At 39.3% G+C, this 15,673-nt stretch overlaps 1 protein-coding gene across 3 annotated transcripts in view; it reads left to right on the top strand.

Annotated features, from left to right (window-relative positions):
- The window catches only part of TNKS (tankyrase), a 128,359-nt gene that overhangs the window by 104,047 nt on the left and 8,639 nt on the right, over nucleotides 1–15,673 (top strand). For 2 of the 3 annotated variants that reach the window (XM_064417337.1, XM_064417339.1), the window contains 11 exons: nucleotides 405–550; nucleotides 1,509–1,674; nucleotides 4,339–4,558; nucleotides 4,827–4,936; nucleotides 7,441–7,629; nucleotides 8,968–9,241; nucleotides 9,903–9,985; nucleotides 11,719–11,839; nucleotides 12,462–12,559; nucleotides 13,911–13,985; nucleotides 14,859–14,964. In XM_064417337.1, coding sequence (XP_064273407.1) covers nucleotides 405–550; nucleotides 1,509–1,674; nucleotides 4,339–4,558; nucleotides 4,827–4,936; nucleotides 7,441–7,629; nucleotides 8,968–9,241; nucleotides 9,903–9,985; nucleotides 11,719–11,839; nucleotides 12,462–12,559; nucleotides 13,911–13,985; nucleotides 14,859–14,964 — 1,588 coding nt within the window. The remainder of the gene's footprint in view (nucleotides 1–404; nucleotides 551–1,508; nucleotides 1,675–4,338; nucleotides 4,559–4,826; nucleotides 4,937–7,440; nucleotides 7,630–8,967; nucleotides 9,242–9,902; nucleotides 9,986–11,718; nucleotides 11,840–12,461; nucleotides 12,560–13,910; nucleotides 13,986–14,858; nucleotides 14,965–15,673) is intronic. The other variant, XM_064417338.1, reaches the window with a different exon arrangement.

Genomic DNA, 15,673 nt, shown 5'->3' with positions numbered 1-15,673 from the left:
TATTTCTGGTTTTCTGAAGGCAGTATAGGCCAGAAATAGTAATACATCTGGAGAAAGTTACATGGCCTTGAACCTGGTACTTGATGATGTAGAAGTTCCTCCTTTCTTATATATTAGGAACATCTTCACACTGCTTTCATCATTTAAGTCTTATTTGTTATAGAAGTTCATTCAGCTGTAAATTTAGAGCTGCTATTTTTTAACTTTGCATAAATGGAAAGAAATTTCCTGATACTTGAAAAATTTTTTATAAGTGGATCAAATTTTGTGTTGGGGTCTTTGAAGGTGGTAGTTTAGTTGTGTTTCTTTGAGTTTGTTTGTTTCATGTTTTGTTGTTGCTTTTTGGTTTTGGGAGTTGTTAGTTTTAGTTCTGTACTAGATTTTGTATTCTTTTGTCTTCACAGCAACTTTGCAGCCCTCAGAATGTGAATTGCAGAGATCTGGAAGGCCGTCATTCAACACCACTGCACTTTGCTGCAGGATATAACCGTGTATCAGTGGTGGAGTATCTCTTGCACCATGGAGCAGATGTGCATGCCAAAGATAAAGGGTACATTTCATTCCTTGATATGTTCTGCTGGTCTCTATTGGTGTGAGACTTATATCCCACCTATTCTTTTTACTTCAGATTTCAGTGACCATGGTGTTTTTCTCTTGAAATTTTTTCTCTTTTCTCCTTGTTCTGCATTGTTCCTGTGCTGTAGTGAGGTTTATAGACATTACAGCATACTTTGCTTTCTGGAAAAGCCAATATCCAGTACATACCTGGCACTGTAATACATGATGCTTCTCTTCCCCTTTTTGCCCATTTTGGAGACTTTGTTTTGCATAAAAGCAGCCTTTAATTTGTTTTAGGTGGTCTAAAATTAGTTTTGAAAAAAAAAGGTGTAAAATACCAGGGTTATCTCTGGGCATTTTTCTAATTATGTTAGCTTTTATTATTAAGTTAATTATTTTTACAGTTACTATTTAGTTAAATTATATTAAGCATTTACATTTTTTGCCCATTAATTGTGAAGCATCTTGGTTATGTTAAATCTTTTACTCCGTATACTAGTTCAGAGCAGGGGGATAATAAATTTCCAATAATGGATTTTCAGGCTTACCCTGGAAGAAGTGTTGGGTATCTTTCTGTATCTATCAGGTGTGCAATACTTACTAATAACTGCACTTCAAATATATTATATGGTGTTATGTCTTTCTTGAAATTTAACTCGAATATCCAAACTCAGAACAGCTGTGAGTCTTGCAATTTGATTTTTGTCTGTTATTAACAGCATTGAAGTTGCTTGTGGAAGCTGTAACATTGGGGCTTGCTAAGTATTTAAAAGTCTTGTGGATGAGAGCTGAAGGAGGATAATTAAGTTTTAATTGATTTTTAGTAGAGAAATAAAACCATGAAAACTGGAAAACTGAAAGATAACAATGTCTGGTGAAAGTGGGAGTTTTATCTACTGATTGCATATAGGATTTTATTCTCTAGCTGTTAATGCTTTCTCTTTGATTAGTGGCTTAGTACCCCTGCACAATGCCTGTTCGTATGGACACTACGAAGTGGCTGAACTCCTAGTGAGGCACGGTGCTTCTGTCAACGTGGCAGACCTGTGGAAATTCACTCCTCTACATGAAGCAGCAGCAAAAGGAAAATATGAAATCTGCAAACTGCTTTTAAAAGTATGTGCTGGAGATCTCAGCTGTGTCTTTAAATGTGTATATATTTATTTTTTTCTGAAAATTAATTAATGCAAAGTTAATTGCATTCAGTGAATTCTTTGTGGTATCTTTGACTCAGTTTTCATCTTGCAATTGTCATATGGTTTCTTGTGTAATATCATTGTCTTAAAAAGAATCATCAGTACAAGTACTGTTTCCAGCACGTGTATTAATACTGTTAGCCAAGTAGGACAAGACTCTAAAACTGGAAAAAACAGCTGAGTTCATGTAAAAATGGCAACTCCCTACCTTGTCCTTTCCATCCCTTTCTGAAATAGTTACTGCATTTAAGTAAATTCTGTTAATACTTATGCAAGAATGTGTTACAGAGCAATAGCAGAAGGTGGGTCGTAAATGCTGTTTGGTATGAGAGGAAACCAAAACTGTTATGTTAATGTATAATTTATCAAGCTCCTGGAGGAAATGCATGTTAATATACTGTGGCATAAATATTCATTTTACTTAGAGGAAGAACCTGTAAAAAGCATGAGGTAATGCAAAGATATTTCCAGTGAGAAACATGACTTTGAGAAACTTCTTGACATAAAGTCAGATCCTGCCCTGAGAGGATGAAAGGGGGTGCTAGAGTAGAATTTCATGCCAATCCCATTTCTTCTTTCCACCATGCCTACTTATGTCCCTCTGAAGCACATTTAAAATAGGAGAAAGTCAGAATATGGATAGTCTTAAAATAACGAGGATCTACCCCAGCCACTTTTCATTTGCTGCTGCAAATCCCCACTATTTCCCTTCTATATCATTAATTATTTCGCTTGATTACCAAAACAGAGAGAGAAGAATGATAGTTTGAAGCACATCTACAGCAGAAACCAAGAGATATTAAGAGATGTGTATGGAGTAGGCATGGTGGTGGCCTGGAAGTAACACTCTAATAGAGATGTTAGCTCAAGCTCTGGTGTTTAATCTCTCAAGCACAGTGTTGCATTATAGACACTGGAAATCTCAGGCCTTTTCTGGTCATTCCACAGGGAATTTACCCTTATTTTCTCTTCAGAGGATCCTGAATGGGTGTACAACAGGAAATAGAAAAGTGCTGAAATTTAGTTTTTTAAAATCACTCTTTCACAAGATAAGAGCTAAATATGCTCTTAAGGTGACACAGATGTAAAGTCTCTGGGTGTCTGTGGATATCTGCTCACACTGCAGTTTACTCAGGGTTTCTCCTGCTGTGTCTCCTATGCCAGCTGGCAGTGTTGTCAGTTCTGCTGAGTTGTGGATGTTGAGCTTGACCCCTCCTGACTTGTGCTCCTTCTCTCCTGATCTGCTTGAAGAAGGAAACAAAAATAAACAGGCATTTTGGAGACAGTGTTTTTTAAAATCACTTTTCTTTGAAATTACTAGCTTTGTTTGTCTCTGTGCCTTGGATGGGGTCTCAGAAGACACTGCCTCTTCATTCAGATATTTATTTTGGGGTGTATTTGAATAGTTCCAATTTTGATGAGTTTTAAATTAAGGGATTTCAGGTCATATCTTAGAGAAGTCATTGCAGTCTAAAAAGCTCTTCACAAAGAATGCCCTCTTCCTAAAAGAACCACAGATGTGGAAAACTGGTTTTGTGTAGTTAATGCTCTGTCCCTTCTGTCCCTTGCTCTTCATCCTTTGCACCATGAGCACAGTTGTACTGCTTCCAAATACAAAGCAGTTAATTCCCTCTGTTCTCCCATTGCTGTTATCCCTTTCCCAGTCCAGTGGGAAATGGCAGGGTAGACTTGCTGGCAGGGATTGGACCACTGTGTTTGACTGTTCTGAAGAGGTCAGCCAGAGAACTCCAGCACCAGCAGCTGCCTCTGCTTTATCTGTCTTTGTTTTTTCCCACTGCTGCTGAGAGTGAATAGGGAAGGAGCTGTCCTCCCACAAAGCTGAATGTGGACGTGACTCACACCATATGCTCTACACAGTTGTGTTCCCCTTCTCATCCCCCGTTGCTCCAGTACTGTGTTCTTATCAGTGCCTGATCTACATGTTCTACCAGCACAGATACACTCCAGCAGTCATCCAACTCCGCTTGTCCATCAGATTTTATTTTCACTTCTTCCAAAGACCTGTAAACTGCTTAAGATGGTGCTGTTGTCTATTGGAAAGTGTAGAGAAGAGTATTTTGCTAGTTCCTTTCTGAAACAAATGCTTTTTGATATTGGGATAAATTTACATTTAGTAAAACTCAGAGCCTGGTTTTGCTAGTTCAGAAGGTTGTGCTCAGGAAATACCTCTGCCAGCCATTTGATTTCTGCCAGTTTGCAGGAGAAGGGGAGGACTGGCAGCAAGATACTTGCAGTTGGCTTTCCTTTCATGCTGCTGTGACAGTAAGAAATAGCTATCTGCAGGAAATGCTCCTGAACATACTGCAGTTGCAAGTAGAGCAGGGACAGCTCTTGCAGAGGGCTGCCATTCTTGCCTGTGGAATTGAGACTCACACAGCTGTGTTTCAGACTAGTGCTTTTAGGCCTCAAACTTGTGAATTTATTTTCTTGTGCCTACTAATCTATACAATTATTACTTCATTATGATAGGTCTGGAAAATCCTATTTTATTTTGCAAAATAGTGACACATGTGCACTGCTCTGTGCATGATTGTGACACTAGCATTCCATTTGCTCTTTGCAGCATGGAGCTGATCCAACAAAAAAGAATCGAGATGGGAACACTCCTTTGGATTTGGTGAAAGAAGGGGACACAGATATCCAGGACTTACTGCGAGGAGATGCTGCCTTGCTGGATGCTGCCAAGAAGGGGTGCCTGGCACGAGTGCAGAAGCTGTGTACTCAAGAAAATATCAATTGCAGAGACACCCAGGGAAGAAATTCAACACCACTGCATCTTGCAGGTGGGTAATGTGCCAGGTTTTCAAGGCTTGTATATTTATAGTAGGTCTACAGATGTAGTTTGCCAAAACCAGGACTGGTATAGGAAGAGTTTCACAGAGAATTGTCCTGTACAAAGAGTTAACTAGGGCATCTATTTCAGGAGGTAATACAATTACTAGGCAAGAGGAACTTTTGCAGTTGAAAAATTACCTTAGCTTTTCTGTCGAATACTTTTCTTTAGTTTAGCTCTCCTAATACCTAATTTCTTTTCCTGTGCTTTTTCTACAGCTGGTTACAACAATTTGGAAGTAGCTGAATACCTTCTTGAGCATGGTGCAGATGTTAATGCCCAGGACAAAGGAGGATTAATTCCCCTACACAATGCAGCATCCTATGGGGTAGGTGCAGGCAGTCTTGCCATGAGTAGAACAGCAAGGGACTCCTTGAAGTCATATCCAAAGCCAGTTATTTTGCAGCTGTTTTGCTGTGAACACAGTTCAGGCTTTGATGAAGTGTTTGTCGGGCTGAGTTGCTGTTGTGAGTCTTATTTGCAGCCCTACACATTAGATAGGACACAGATTCAGGTGTGCTGTAGCAGTTAAATGCTGCAGTTTGGAAAGATCACTGCAATGTAGCTTTTATGCAGGCAAGCAGATGCACAGGGTTGAACAGTTTGGGGTGATATTTGAAACAGAAAAGACCTCAAGTTGTCTCTGAAAGACTTAGATGGCAGGAAGAGAAAAACACCAGGGGATCGTGTGCAGATGATGACAGGGAAGTGAAGGTGTGTTACAGCTGGTGTTTGGTAGGAATCTATTGCTAGAGTTGAAGGACTACTGTGTGTGTAATGTGGTTGTCCTCCGGGGCAAGCCATCTGCTGCAGGGGGTGCAGTGACAGATTCAAACCATTTTAGGTGAGGCTGGCCCTCTTTCCTCCATGTAGGAGTAAGTATCTGTGTCTCAGTTGCACAGATGCCTAATAGATTGCTTATAAGCAGTTAGTTGTGGATTGGGTGAGAAAGAAGTCTCTTGTAAATCATTGTACAGAGACAGTGCTTGAGAAGCTTCTAGCACTGTGCTGACAGTCAGCAAGAGGATCTGAAGCTCAGGGAGTACTGGGTTTGATGGTCTTATGACATGCTTTGCCTGTTACTTACCTGGCCCTGGCACAAGTACAGCAAAATCTGGGACAGGTGACCCTAACAGAACCATGATTGCTTTTGTTTGAGAGTAAATGAAATAAAAAGTGCAGTGTTCACCTTGATTTTAAAAAGGGCATCAATGGAACTCAGTCTATGCTATTTGTATTGGTTCTTTACATCACTCTGGGATCCCAGTGTTCCAATGAGCAAAAGGCCCCAAATCCTGGTGAAAGATTAGAAAGCAGCACAGAATTCTTTTATGTTACAGGGTCTTAATACCAAGTAATATTTGTTTATCAGCATCTGCCTTTTAAGCATTAATTCCCAAGATATTGCTAAGATCTAGAGATAAATTCTGTTGGAAAGACTGTTCTTTTCTTTGGCGTGAGAAAACAAAACACATTTTACACAAACCCAAAACATTTCTTATTGGCATAGAGAAATGTCAGAGATTGGTTTTAATGAATTATAATTTCTAAAAATCATAATGCCAATCTAACCTGATTGCCCTGCTTCCTGCAGGAAATATTAAAAAGGCAGTGTTTGGTGCTTTTCCATCAGCTTATTTAGTTAAGAGCTGCTTCATACCTTTCCTGGCATCCCACACTTCTCTAAGCTGTCATCAGCCTGTTCAGATCTCTGTGATGGGAGGTAGAGAGGAGAGGAGTACTGGTTTCACAAGTTCATAGCTGGCAAGATTCACAGGCTCTGCCTTTTCCTCACAAAGTTTCTGCAGTTCTCCCACCCAGTACTTCATACTGTGTGTCCCTCAATAGTGCTTTCTGTGACAGAAATATCACAGGAACAGCAATTGCTTTAAAAGTTTGGCAGAGAGGAAAAATAAAGTTGGCAGTATTTTCAAAACCACACTTGTTCAGAGACCAAGCTGTTTTATGAGAGCTGCAAAGAGTCAGTTGCCATTGAGAGAAGAAAGGAAATCCATTGGCAATTCTTTGTGCCTCTGCTTACAATTTCAGTGTTTCATGCTCCTACCCAGTCATTTTGACTACCTGCTTTTTTTTCTTTGCTGTCTTGCACAAGAAAGAGCTACTGGTTAGAGGCGGGCAAAAATTTCATTTGTCAGTTTTATCTTATTTTTACCTGGGAGACTTCAGGGACAGTATATTGATGGAAGCATGGGGTTATAAGTTCATTGCTTTTATAACCCATGTAAAACAGCTGTTCCTTGTGACAGTCATAATGCATTTTATCAATTACAGCTCTCATAAAGTATGAGGGAAGATAGAACAGATCTGTGATGCCACAGATGAGTTCAAAGTCTTGCAAGAAAGAAAGTGCAACAAAGACTTCTGTGTACACACAGGTGTGGCTCAGTAGTATAACATTGATCTTCAGAGCTTCTAGTATTGTGTCACAAAAGTTGCAGCCCAGTAAATTCACCAGTTCAGATTTGTCCACAAATATTTTTTTTTATGTGGGGTTAAGTATCATGTCTGCTCCTGCAGCTGCCACAAACTTCATGCTATGTACTTTGGGTGATTTGACAGAAATCTGCTTCTGTGCCTGATCCCAGTTCTTCTGTGCTGGTGAATGATCTGGTAGTGCACAGGCACAGATGACTGTGGAGCTGCAGTATGAATTGGTATCTGGAGAAGTGTGCTGCTCCTGTGACACAGGGAACAGAATGAGTTACAGGAAAGACAAACCACAAGAGTCTCTGGGCACCATTGCCTCCAGCATAAAAAAGGAATGTATGTTTTACTGGTGTCATGTTGATTAAGATGTTTTGTGTTTTCCAGCATGTGGACATAGCAGCACTGTTGATCAAATATAATACATGTGTAAATGCAACAGATAAGTGGGCGTTCACACCTTTGCATGAAGCTGCACAAAAAGGAAGGACACAGCTCTGTGCTCTGCTGTTAGCTCATGGAGCAGATCCTACCATGAAGAACCAAGAGGGTCAGACACCACTAGACCTGGCAACAGTAAGTTCATGTTAGCCAGCCACAGGCTGCTCTGGAGGATGCACTCTGCATATTAAATTCATTCCTATGGCTCCGTGGCATCAGCAGTCCTCAGCTTCCATTGTGCTGAGGTGGAGAGAAGGGCATCTCCTGAGTGCCTCTTTGTGGCTTTTTGTCCATGGGACCAGGCATTTTCCTTCAGCTGAAATCTTAGCATGGCTTGTGATTTAAGGTTTGCTTCTCCTTAAGTATTCACTCCTGGGACCAATCTCCTCATTCCCAGAAATAAAACTCTCTGAAATGTCTCTGATGAGGTCAGTCTGTGTACTGTTGGTGATTATTTCTTTGAACCTAGGAGGAACACCAGATAGACCTTTAGAGGAATGGGAGCATTTGGTGGATTATTACGCTCAGTACCTCCATATTACCTCAGTTACTTTTTTTTAAAAATTAACTCCAAAAGAACATTCCAAAGAATTCATTCTGCCTCCAAAATTTGTAGGTGGCTATCAAACTTCTTCTAAAACTGGCTTCTGTAAACTTTCTTTTAAATGGTTTATAAGCTTAATAAGGTTATATGAAGTATGCCCTAGCTTAAACAATCTTGATGGGATAGATAATGCAACCAAATTGGATGCTGTGTCTGGTCTCAATGCAAGTATCTTTTAGGGTTATTGATTTATTTATGGAGAGTTCAAGAAATATCCTCCAGAGTAATCTGAGATCTAGAAAACTTGCTTTGTGATGAAGGATATGAAAATTATTTTATTTCTCTGGGGGAAAATAAGGGTGTCTTAATCATGTTCTACAATAATTTTTAAGGAGGAATTTCTTGAAGATGAGGGTGTTGCTTAATTAAGTCAATAAAGGCTAAATCCAGCTGTTAGCTAAGATCATACTTCTCCTGAGCTCCTGCCCTTTTTTTTCTCTTTTAACCCAAGAGATGTGATTATAGCAAAGGCAGTGGTAGTGTTTCCACTGAAACCTTTTTCCAGTGCACCTGAAGTTGAGCCTGACAGAAATTAAGAAGTGGCATTTCCTGTCCTAGGTTCTGAAGGATTTCAAATGAAGTTGTTGCATTGTTCTCCCTGGCTTTAGCACTTATAAAGCCATTCTGCCAGAAAAAAAATTAGATGTAGCTTCTTATACACCTTTAGAAATGGGGAGAACCTGATTCACCTATGTCTTGAGTGGTGAATCAAAATGCTCTTGCAACTGTGAATTCGCCTGTAACAGAAGCTGGCAGTTTTCCTTCTAGCGGGGACCAGAACAATCAACTAAAACAATTAAAAATTATTTCCAGAGATCAGTGACTTGTGACAGCAGGAGCTCACGCTGGGTGTTCTGTCTGTGTTTCAGGCTGACGATATCCGAGCTTTGCTGATAGACGCGATGCCTCCAGAAGCTCTGCCTACATGCTTCAAGCCTCAAGCCACTGTTGTTAGTGCCTCTGTGATCTCGCCAGCATCTACACCATCCTGCCTCTCTGCTGCCAGCAGCATAGATAACCTCACGGGGCCACTGGCAGAACTGGCTGTAGGAGGGGCATCAAATGCTGGGGATGGAGCTGCAGGAACTGACAGGAAGGAAGGAGAAGGTGCATTTGCTGCTGGACAAGTTTACATTGCCAGAAGTACAGTAGTTTAGTATCAAAATAGGCCTTGGTTTATCTGAAAAGCATTTCTGACTAGCCAGAAAATACTGTGCAGTTTGAACTGTTACCTGTGTCTGATGCTTGTTAACTGTTCACTGTCAACTGTTCATCTGTGTTTGCTGTCAGTCATTAGGTCTGACTACAAATGCGGATCTGATTAGGTGCCCACATGTTCATTGATTTTATAAAAAATAATCCAATGAGAATTATTTTGATGAAGGATATGATTATGACGGCTGGGGATTTTGCCAAGGCTTTGTAAACCCTTTGATTAGTATCTGGAGTCCATGCTTTAGGTCAGAATCTAAGGGGGTCACATAGCAAAAATACACCCACCCCTCTTTACAGTATGAGCCTGTATTTGTCACAGATGGTTTGTGCTTTTAGTAGTTGATTCTGAAGAGGGAACAGTGATGAGCTTTGCACAGAGCTTTGACACAATGGAAGTAGATTTTTATTACAGACATAGACAAATTGATTGTAAAAAGAGTCAGAGTTTGGAATTTTAAGAAAATTAGTGGTATTTCTTGATTTTTTTCTTTTTAAGGTGGTTGGTTTGGTTTTCATTACTTCAGATATATAGTATCCTATATATCCTTTCAGATATATAGAATACAAAGACTTGCTTCTTCTCTTACAGTTTCTGGTCTTGATATGAACATTACCCAGTTCCTAAAAAGCCTGGGTCTTGAACACCTTCGGGACATCTTTGAGACAGAGCAGGTAAGTGGCAAACCTCATCTCTATTTCTAACTAACTTAATAAATTCAAATGACATTTTCATTTTCTAATTGAAAAAGGAAAGGAAAAAACCCACACTTCACATCTACATAAAAACAAGTGTGTTCAGGTTTTCTTTCAGTTTTCTGCAAATGAGTTGCCAGATACAATATGTTGAAGTTGCAAAAGCTATGAAAATATCTTTTCTTGTTGGATTCAGTTGTCAAGTAGCTTTCACTGACACATACACTGTGACTGCCAATTTGGCTTGTACTCTGAGAGTTATTTTGAACCTTGTGAACTTTGAACATGATGACTGTAACAAAGTTAGGTTCAAATGTCACTTGTGTTTGTCCTTCAGCAGTCTTGACAGCCAAACAAGCCTTTCACCACCTGTAGTGCTACATGTGATACTTTGGTTAGATCTAGGAAACCCTCCACTTTGAATATATGCTGAAATAAAAACCTAGCATGGGAGTAGTCACGCTACAGAATGCAGAAGCTACAGTTCCTATTAGGTTAGGACCACAGCATTAACTGAGTTTTGCCAGGCTGACTTTGAAATGTCATTGAGAAATAGGGGAACAAAACCTGCAGATTTGTCAGTAATTCAGCATATATGAAAAGAGTACAACTAATATAACTTTCTCAAGCTTATATTATGTTTTACAGCAGAAGTATCTGTAATGTATTTGTAGATTCCTTTTATGTACTGTTCCTTAAATTTAACATGTTGCAGTTAAATAGATCTGTTTACATGACTGAGATGGATGTACATGTGGAAGTGAAAGGTAGAAGTGCAAGAGACTGGATTTGATGATTATTTTTACTTTGGCCTCTGCTGCTAATCTTTTATTGAGGAATCAGGAAACAAAGGTTTGAAATGTAATGTGTTGTTTACAGTTCCAGCTGTTTCTATAAAATATTCAAAGATAAAATACCATAGAACTTTTTTCTTTCTGTTATATGAAGCATAAGCTCTTCTCTTTAGTTTGGAACTCCTGTTCAGAAGGAAACCAACCTCAAACCAACCTATATGCTTCTCATGTTTTCTTATTATTTTTCACACCTTCCTGTTTCCTAGCTGGTCTTGTTCTACTTTTGCTTCCTTAGCACCTAACCTGTTAAGATCTTCCCCTGCTAATAAGATTTAACAATGCAAATCCGATTCAATATATTCATCATTTTGAAATCATCTAGCTCTTGTAAGTTTCTTTGTAGAAAAAACAAGCTCATCTTTTTTAAGCTTATTATTTTAAGCTGGTTTTCCAAGCACTACCTTCATGTACACTTTTTCACCTTGGCTTGTTATCAGTAAGGTTGTAGAATATTAATTTCTGCTTGCGTAATGAAAGTAATGAATTGTACAATGCTGTGAAACATTGAATGCTTCAAAAGAACTCCCATATTTGTGCCAGCATTTCAATTTATCCCCCTTCTACCTAAGTAAAAATGTTTGTGAGAGCCTTCTTCGAGAACCAGCTCTTGTTAATTGGTGTGAGAGAAGTGAAAGTTTTGCACAGCTTCAGGCTGTAGCAGCTGGGTATGGTCTTGTGTATGTGATAGGGACAGGTTTGCCAGAAGGTGGCAGCAAGTCGAAGTGAAGCAAAACATTATCTACCTTTATGCTTTTGGTTGCACCATGGATACTCTCCAATTTCTGAAGTGATAGGTCTCCAGCCTTGAAAGTCAGGCCAGGTTTGACAGGTGATATTTGTGATCTTTCACCTTTCCAGATAACCCTGGATGTGTTGGCTGACATGGGGCATGAGGAACTGAAAGAAATTGGGATCAATGCATATGGACATCGCCACAAATTAATAAAGGGTGTGGAGAGACTTCTAGGAGGTCAGCAAGGTAAATATGACACTTCTGCTGGCTAGTCCAAGTGTAGCACACAACAGGCTCCCATAAATCACTTTGTCTAAATGTAGGTATTGTCACCAGACTTGAAAGAATCTGAATGTCAGGAAAGTGTATTTGCTGCAGACATGGTGCTGAGTGGGTTGTGGTAGCTAAAGAATATATTAAGGAGATACTAGACCAAGTGATCACTTGCCTTTTCAGAGAATGGATACCCCTGAGGCAGCTTTGGAAACTGTTCACATTTCTCAGGATCCGGTTTCACCCAGAGAGGAGCTTTCGGATTGATTTGCCCTCCATATATACCCACAGGCCAGTTATATCCTGAAGGATAGGCCTGATAGGGTTTTAGCTGCCCCACGCTTCTGAGATGTTTCTATGGAAAGAGGAAGCAATAAAGGGCAATTATGTCCCACATTTTTCTTCTCTCTTTTAAAGCCTCTGCTGCTAAAGAAAGCACTTCTATCTTTTTGAGGCTGTGCTTATGCCTTGTGTTTATTTTGCATTTCCTGTACTGGGGTTGTTTAAGAAGAACAATGATGATGATGGATACAAATAGAGCCAGTATTGGTTTTTCCTGTTGATTTTTGCTCCTTTTCATTCCTTCTCTTTGCAGGTACCAATCCTTATTTGACTTTCCACTGTGTGAGTCAGGGGACCATTCTCCTTGACCTTGCTCCTGACGATAAGGAGTATCAGTCTGTAGAAGAGGAGGTAATCCAAGTCCCTTTCTTAGTGCTTCAGGGGTTGTGTATTTTTCTTTCCACTGATAACCTCTCAGATCTAAAGTGTGCGATACATGTTGGAAGTGCTAAAATAGGATTTGGTGCATGAATTGCATAGATCTGATAGGAAGTTTAGTTTCATTTGTCCTTTTGTATAGAACAATGATAGAAATTATTTTGCTGTGTCCTGCCAATTTTATTTATAAGTGGTCTCTGCTCACTTAGGGCTATTCCAGTTTTATTTTGTTGTTGTGTTTTGGATATTGTCTCATAGGGAGGGTTTGCACAGCTTTCTGTAGATAGATGGACCTGTGAGAATTAAAAGCTGTGTGTGAAACCAAGGCATCAAGGACTTGCAATTCTCTAAGCATTTTCTGTGAACCAGCTTGTTTTCTCTTGTCTCAGTGGCTTAGTTAATCTGTAACCCAGATAAACAGCTCTTGGACAATTGAGAATTGACTGTAATTTTGCCTCCCACACACACACATGCTCTTTTATTTAAGTAAACTACAGGCACATACCATTTTGAAAGCAAAAATCGTAACAGAAAAGAGACTTTCTGAAGAGTTGTGTTTGGTAGAAACTCCATTTCACTGTGCATTTGCTATTTGTGTCATGTTCCTATACTATAGCACAGAAGTGTTTGGAGTAATTTAAAAAGTCTAGATAATCAGGATTGCTGCCAGCTTTAGATGGGCATATTTTTTATTAGTAATTTCTTAAACTGGAGTTTCTGCAGATCCTTTTTATAAACTTTTCTGAAGGAAAGGGTCACTTGTCTGTCATAGTAAATTGGAATATTTATTTGAACTATTAAAAAATATTGTTGCTGTAGCTGTAAATACTTCTCTGAAAGACAATGAAACTATTTTTGAGCGAATCAGAAATGTTCTTCTAATGACATAGGAGAAGTGCAATTACTTCCCTAATGCTAAGAAATGCAAACTAAACTCATTAAAATCACATTTATTATTACTATATAGTGATCTTTTTTGTATATTAATTCTCAAAGATTGGGGTTTTTTTCTAATTTAAAGAAGGTTTTCTAGCTGTATATAATTTTGATAGCAAGTACCATTATTCTTCTTTTCTTATGTGGATTTTTATTACAAGATTGGATAATTGCATCATTCAGCTTCCCTGTTGTGGAACAGCATAATGTGTTGGGTGCCTGAGAAATTAGGATATACCTCAATTTAAAATAGAGATTTTTTTTAACACCATTTAATTAATTTTCCATCAAGAGTGTTGTTGCCAGTGATGTACTGAGACATTGCATGGATACTTTGCCTTGCTAGGAAGGTTTACGTGCTGAAATTCAGTTTTGGGTTCTTATGTAGATGCAAAGTACAATCCGGGAGCATCGGGATGGTGGAAATGCTGGTGGGATCTTCAACAGATACAATGTCATCAGGGTAAGTGGTGGTGAAGTATGTTAGTATTTATACCAGCAGGCAGAATCAGTTTAATGGTTTGCCCTTTTATATTTAAAGTTCTTTGTTGAAATGATATTCCCAGAGTTAATGCAAGTGCTAAAATGGATGCGTGCTCTGCACAGGGAATGAGGGAGAAGTGTCACTTGGGCTCCTAAAGGAGTCTGAAGGACTGATGTTGAAGACAGAGGTGGTGAAGAACCTGACTGAATTTCAGAGGCCTATAACTTCTGTTTGACCCTTGCAACACATATTTATCTTTTTTCTCTGTGTAGTCTTTTCTTGCCATTTTAAAGGAGATTTGGGGTATGTAGGTGAAAGGGTGATCATGACTTCGAATAAGAAGTTTCTATCTCCCTATGCAACTTTGCAACTTGACACCACCTCCTTTGCCCTTGCCAACTAGAAAAATGCATTTTCCAAGCCATGGTATTCCAGAAAATAATGTTGTCATTTTGAGGGAAAATACACTTTATGGTTTCTTTTTCTGGGGAGAAGGAAATAGAGGGAATCAGAACAGAACTTGGTTTCTGAGCTTCAACAAACCTGTGCTGCCTATCTCTTTGAGAAGCAAGCCTGTGCAGAGCCTTTTCAGCTTGATCCAATAGATCACATGTCCTGAAGTAAACTCTTCTTCCATCCTACTCCCAACCAATGGTGAAGTCCTTTACAGAAACTACAGTGGTATTAGAGCATGTGGCTGAAATTATATTAATAGATTAAACAGAACCAAAAGTTGGGTTTTTTCATAAAAAATAAACCTAAACTAGACAGCGAGTTTCAAAGAGCTAGATTAGATCAGTCAGACTGAAATGTTATAGTAAGAGCATGGTTGGATCTGTTGTTCTGCTGCAGATTCAGAAGGTAGTGAACAAGAAGTTGCGGGAGAGATTCTGTCACAGACAGAAGGAGGTCTCAGAGGAGAATCATAATCATCACAACGAGCGCATGTTGTTTCACGGTAAGGAAGGAATGTCTCTTTGGGTACATTGGTATTTAACAAAAAAAAAAAAACCTTGCAAAGACCCACAGGCAGTGTTATTGTTGCTGTGTCACCATCCTATGCAAGTAATTGTATTTCTACACCAGAAATGCAGGGGGTGCATTGGGGGTGTGGGGGTGATAGAGTTACTCTGTGTGGTTACTGCAATCCAAAAAGCTACACTAGATAAGAAATACTTTTATTATGTTTTGGATTTTTAAGAAAGAGGAAGGTTTTTTGCTAAGCTGTATCTTAGTCATTTCCAGTAAAGCTGCTGGGATGATGTTACATTGCTGTGAGAAAGACATGCTGTCTTCTAAGTGAGGGTAGCAGTATACAATAAAAGTGTTTTACTCTGGTGCTTTAGGCAACATCAGGGAAAGGAATCAAAACCAACCATGAGTTTCAGCAAGATTTCTCTAGAAATGCCTGCAAATGACAATTGCCTGAAGGTCCTTCTGTCCTAGATTCTTCTGTGATTCTGTATAGGAAATTGGTTTTAGGTATGATTGTCCTGACACCTTGCCCCACCTTAAGCAGTGCTGACTCCTGGAGAGGGTGTGCATTGACAAGATAAATTGCACTGAAATGTGAGTGGGGGGAAAACCATTTAATGAGATCTGTGAAATGAGTAAGAAATGAGTCACACGTGGGATTTTGGTATATAATGATAAATCCCACACATCAC

The sequence above is a fragment of the Passer domesticus genome, chromosome 4, assembly GCF_036417665.1.
Source record: "Passer domesticus isolate bPasDom1 chromosome 4, bPasDom1.hap1, whole genome shotgun sequence".
NCBI lineage: Eukaryota > Metazoa > Chordata > Aves > Passeriformes > Passeridae > Passer > Passer domesticus.
Note: the sequence above shows the minus strand (reverse complement) of the source record. Positions and strands in the feature narration are given on the sequence as shown.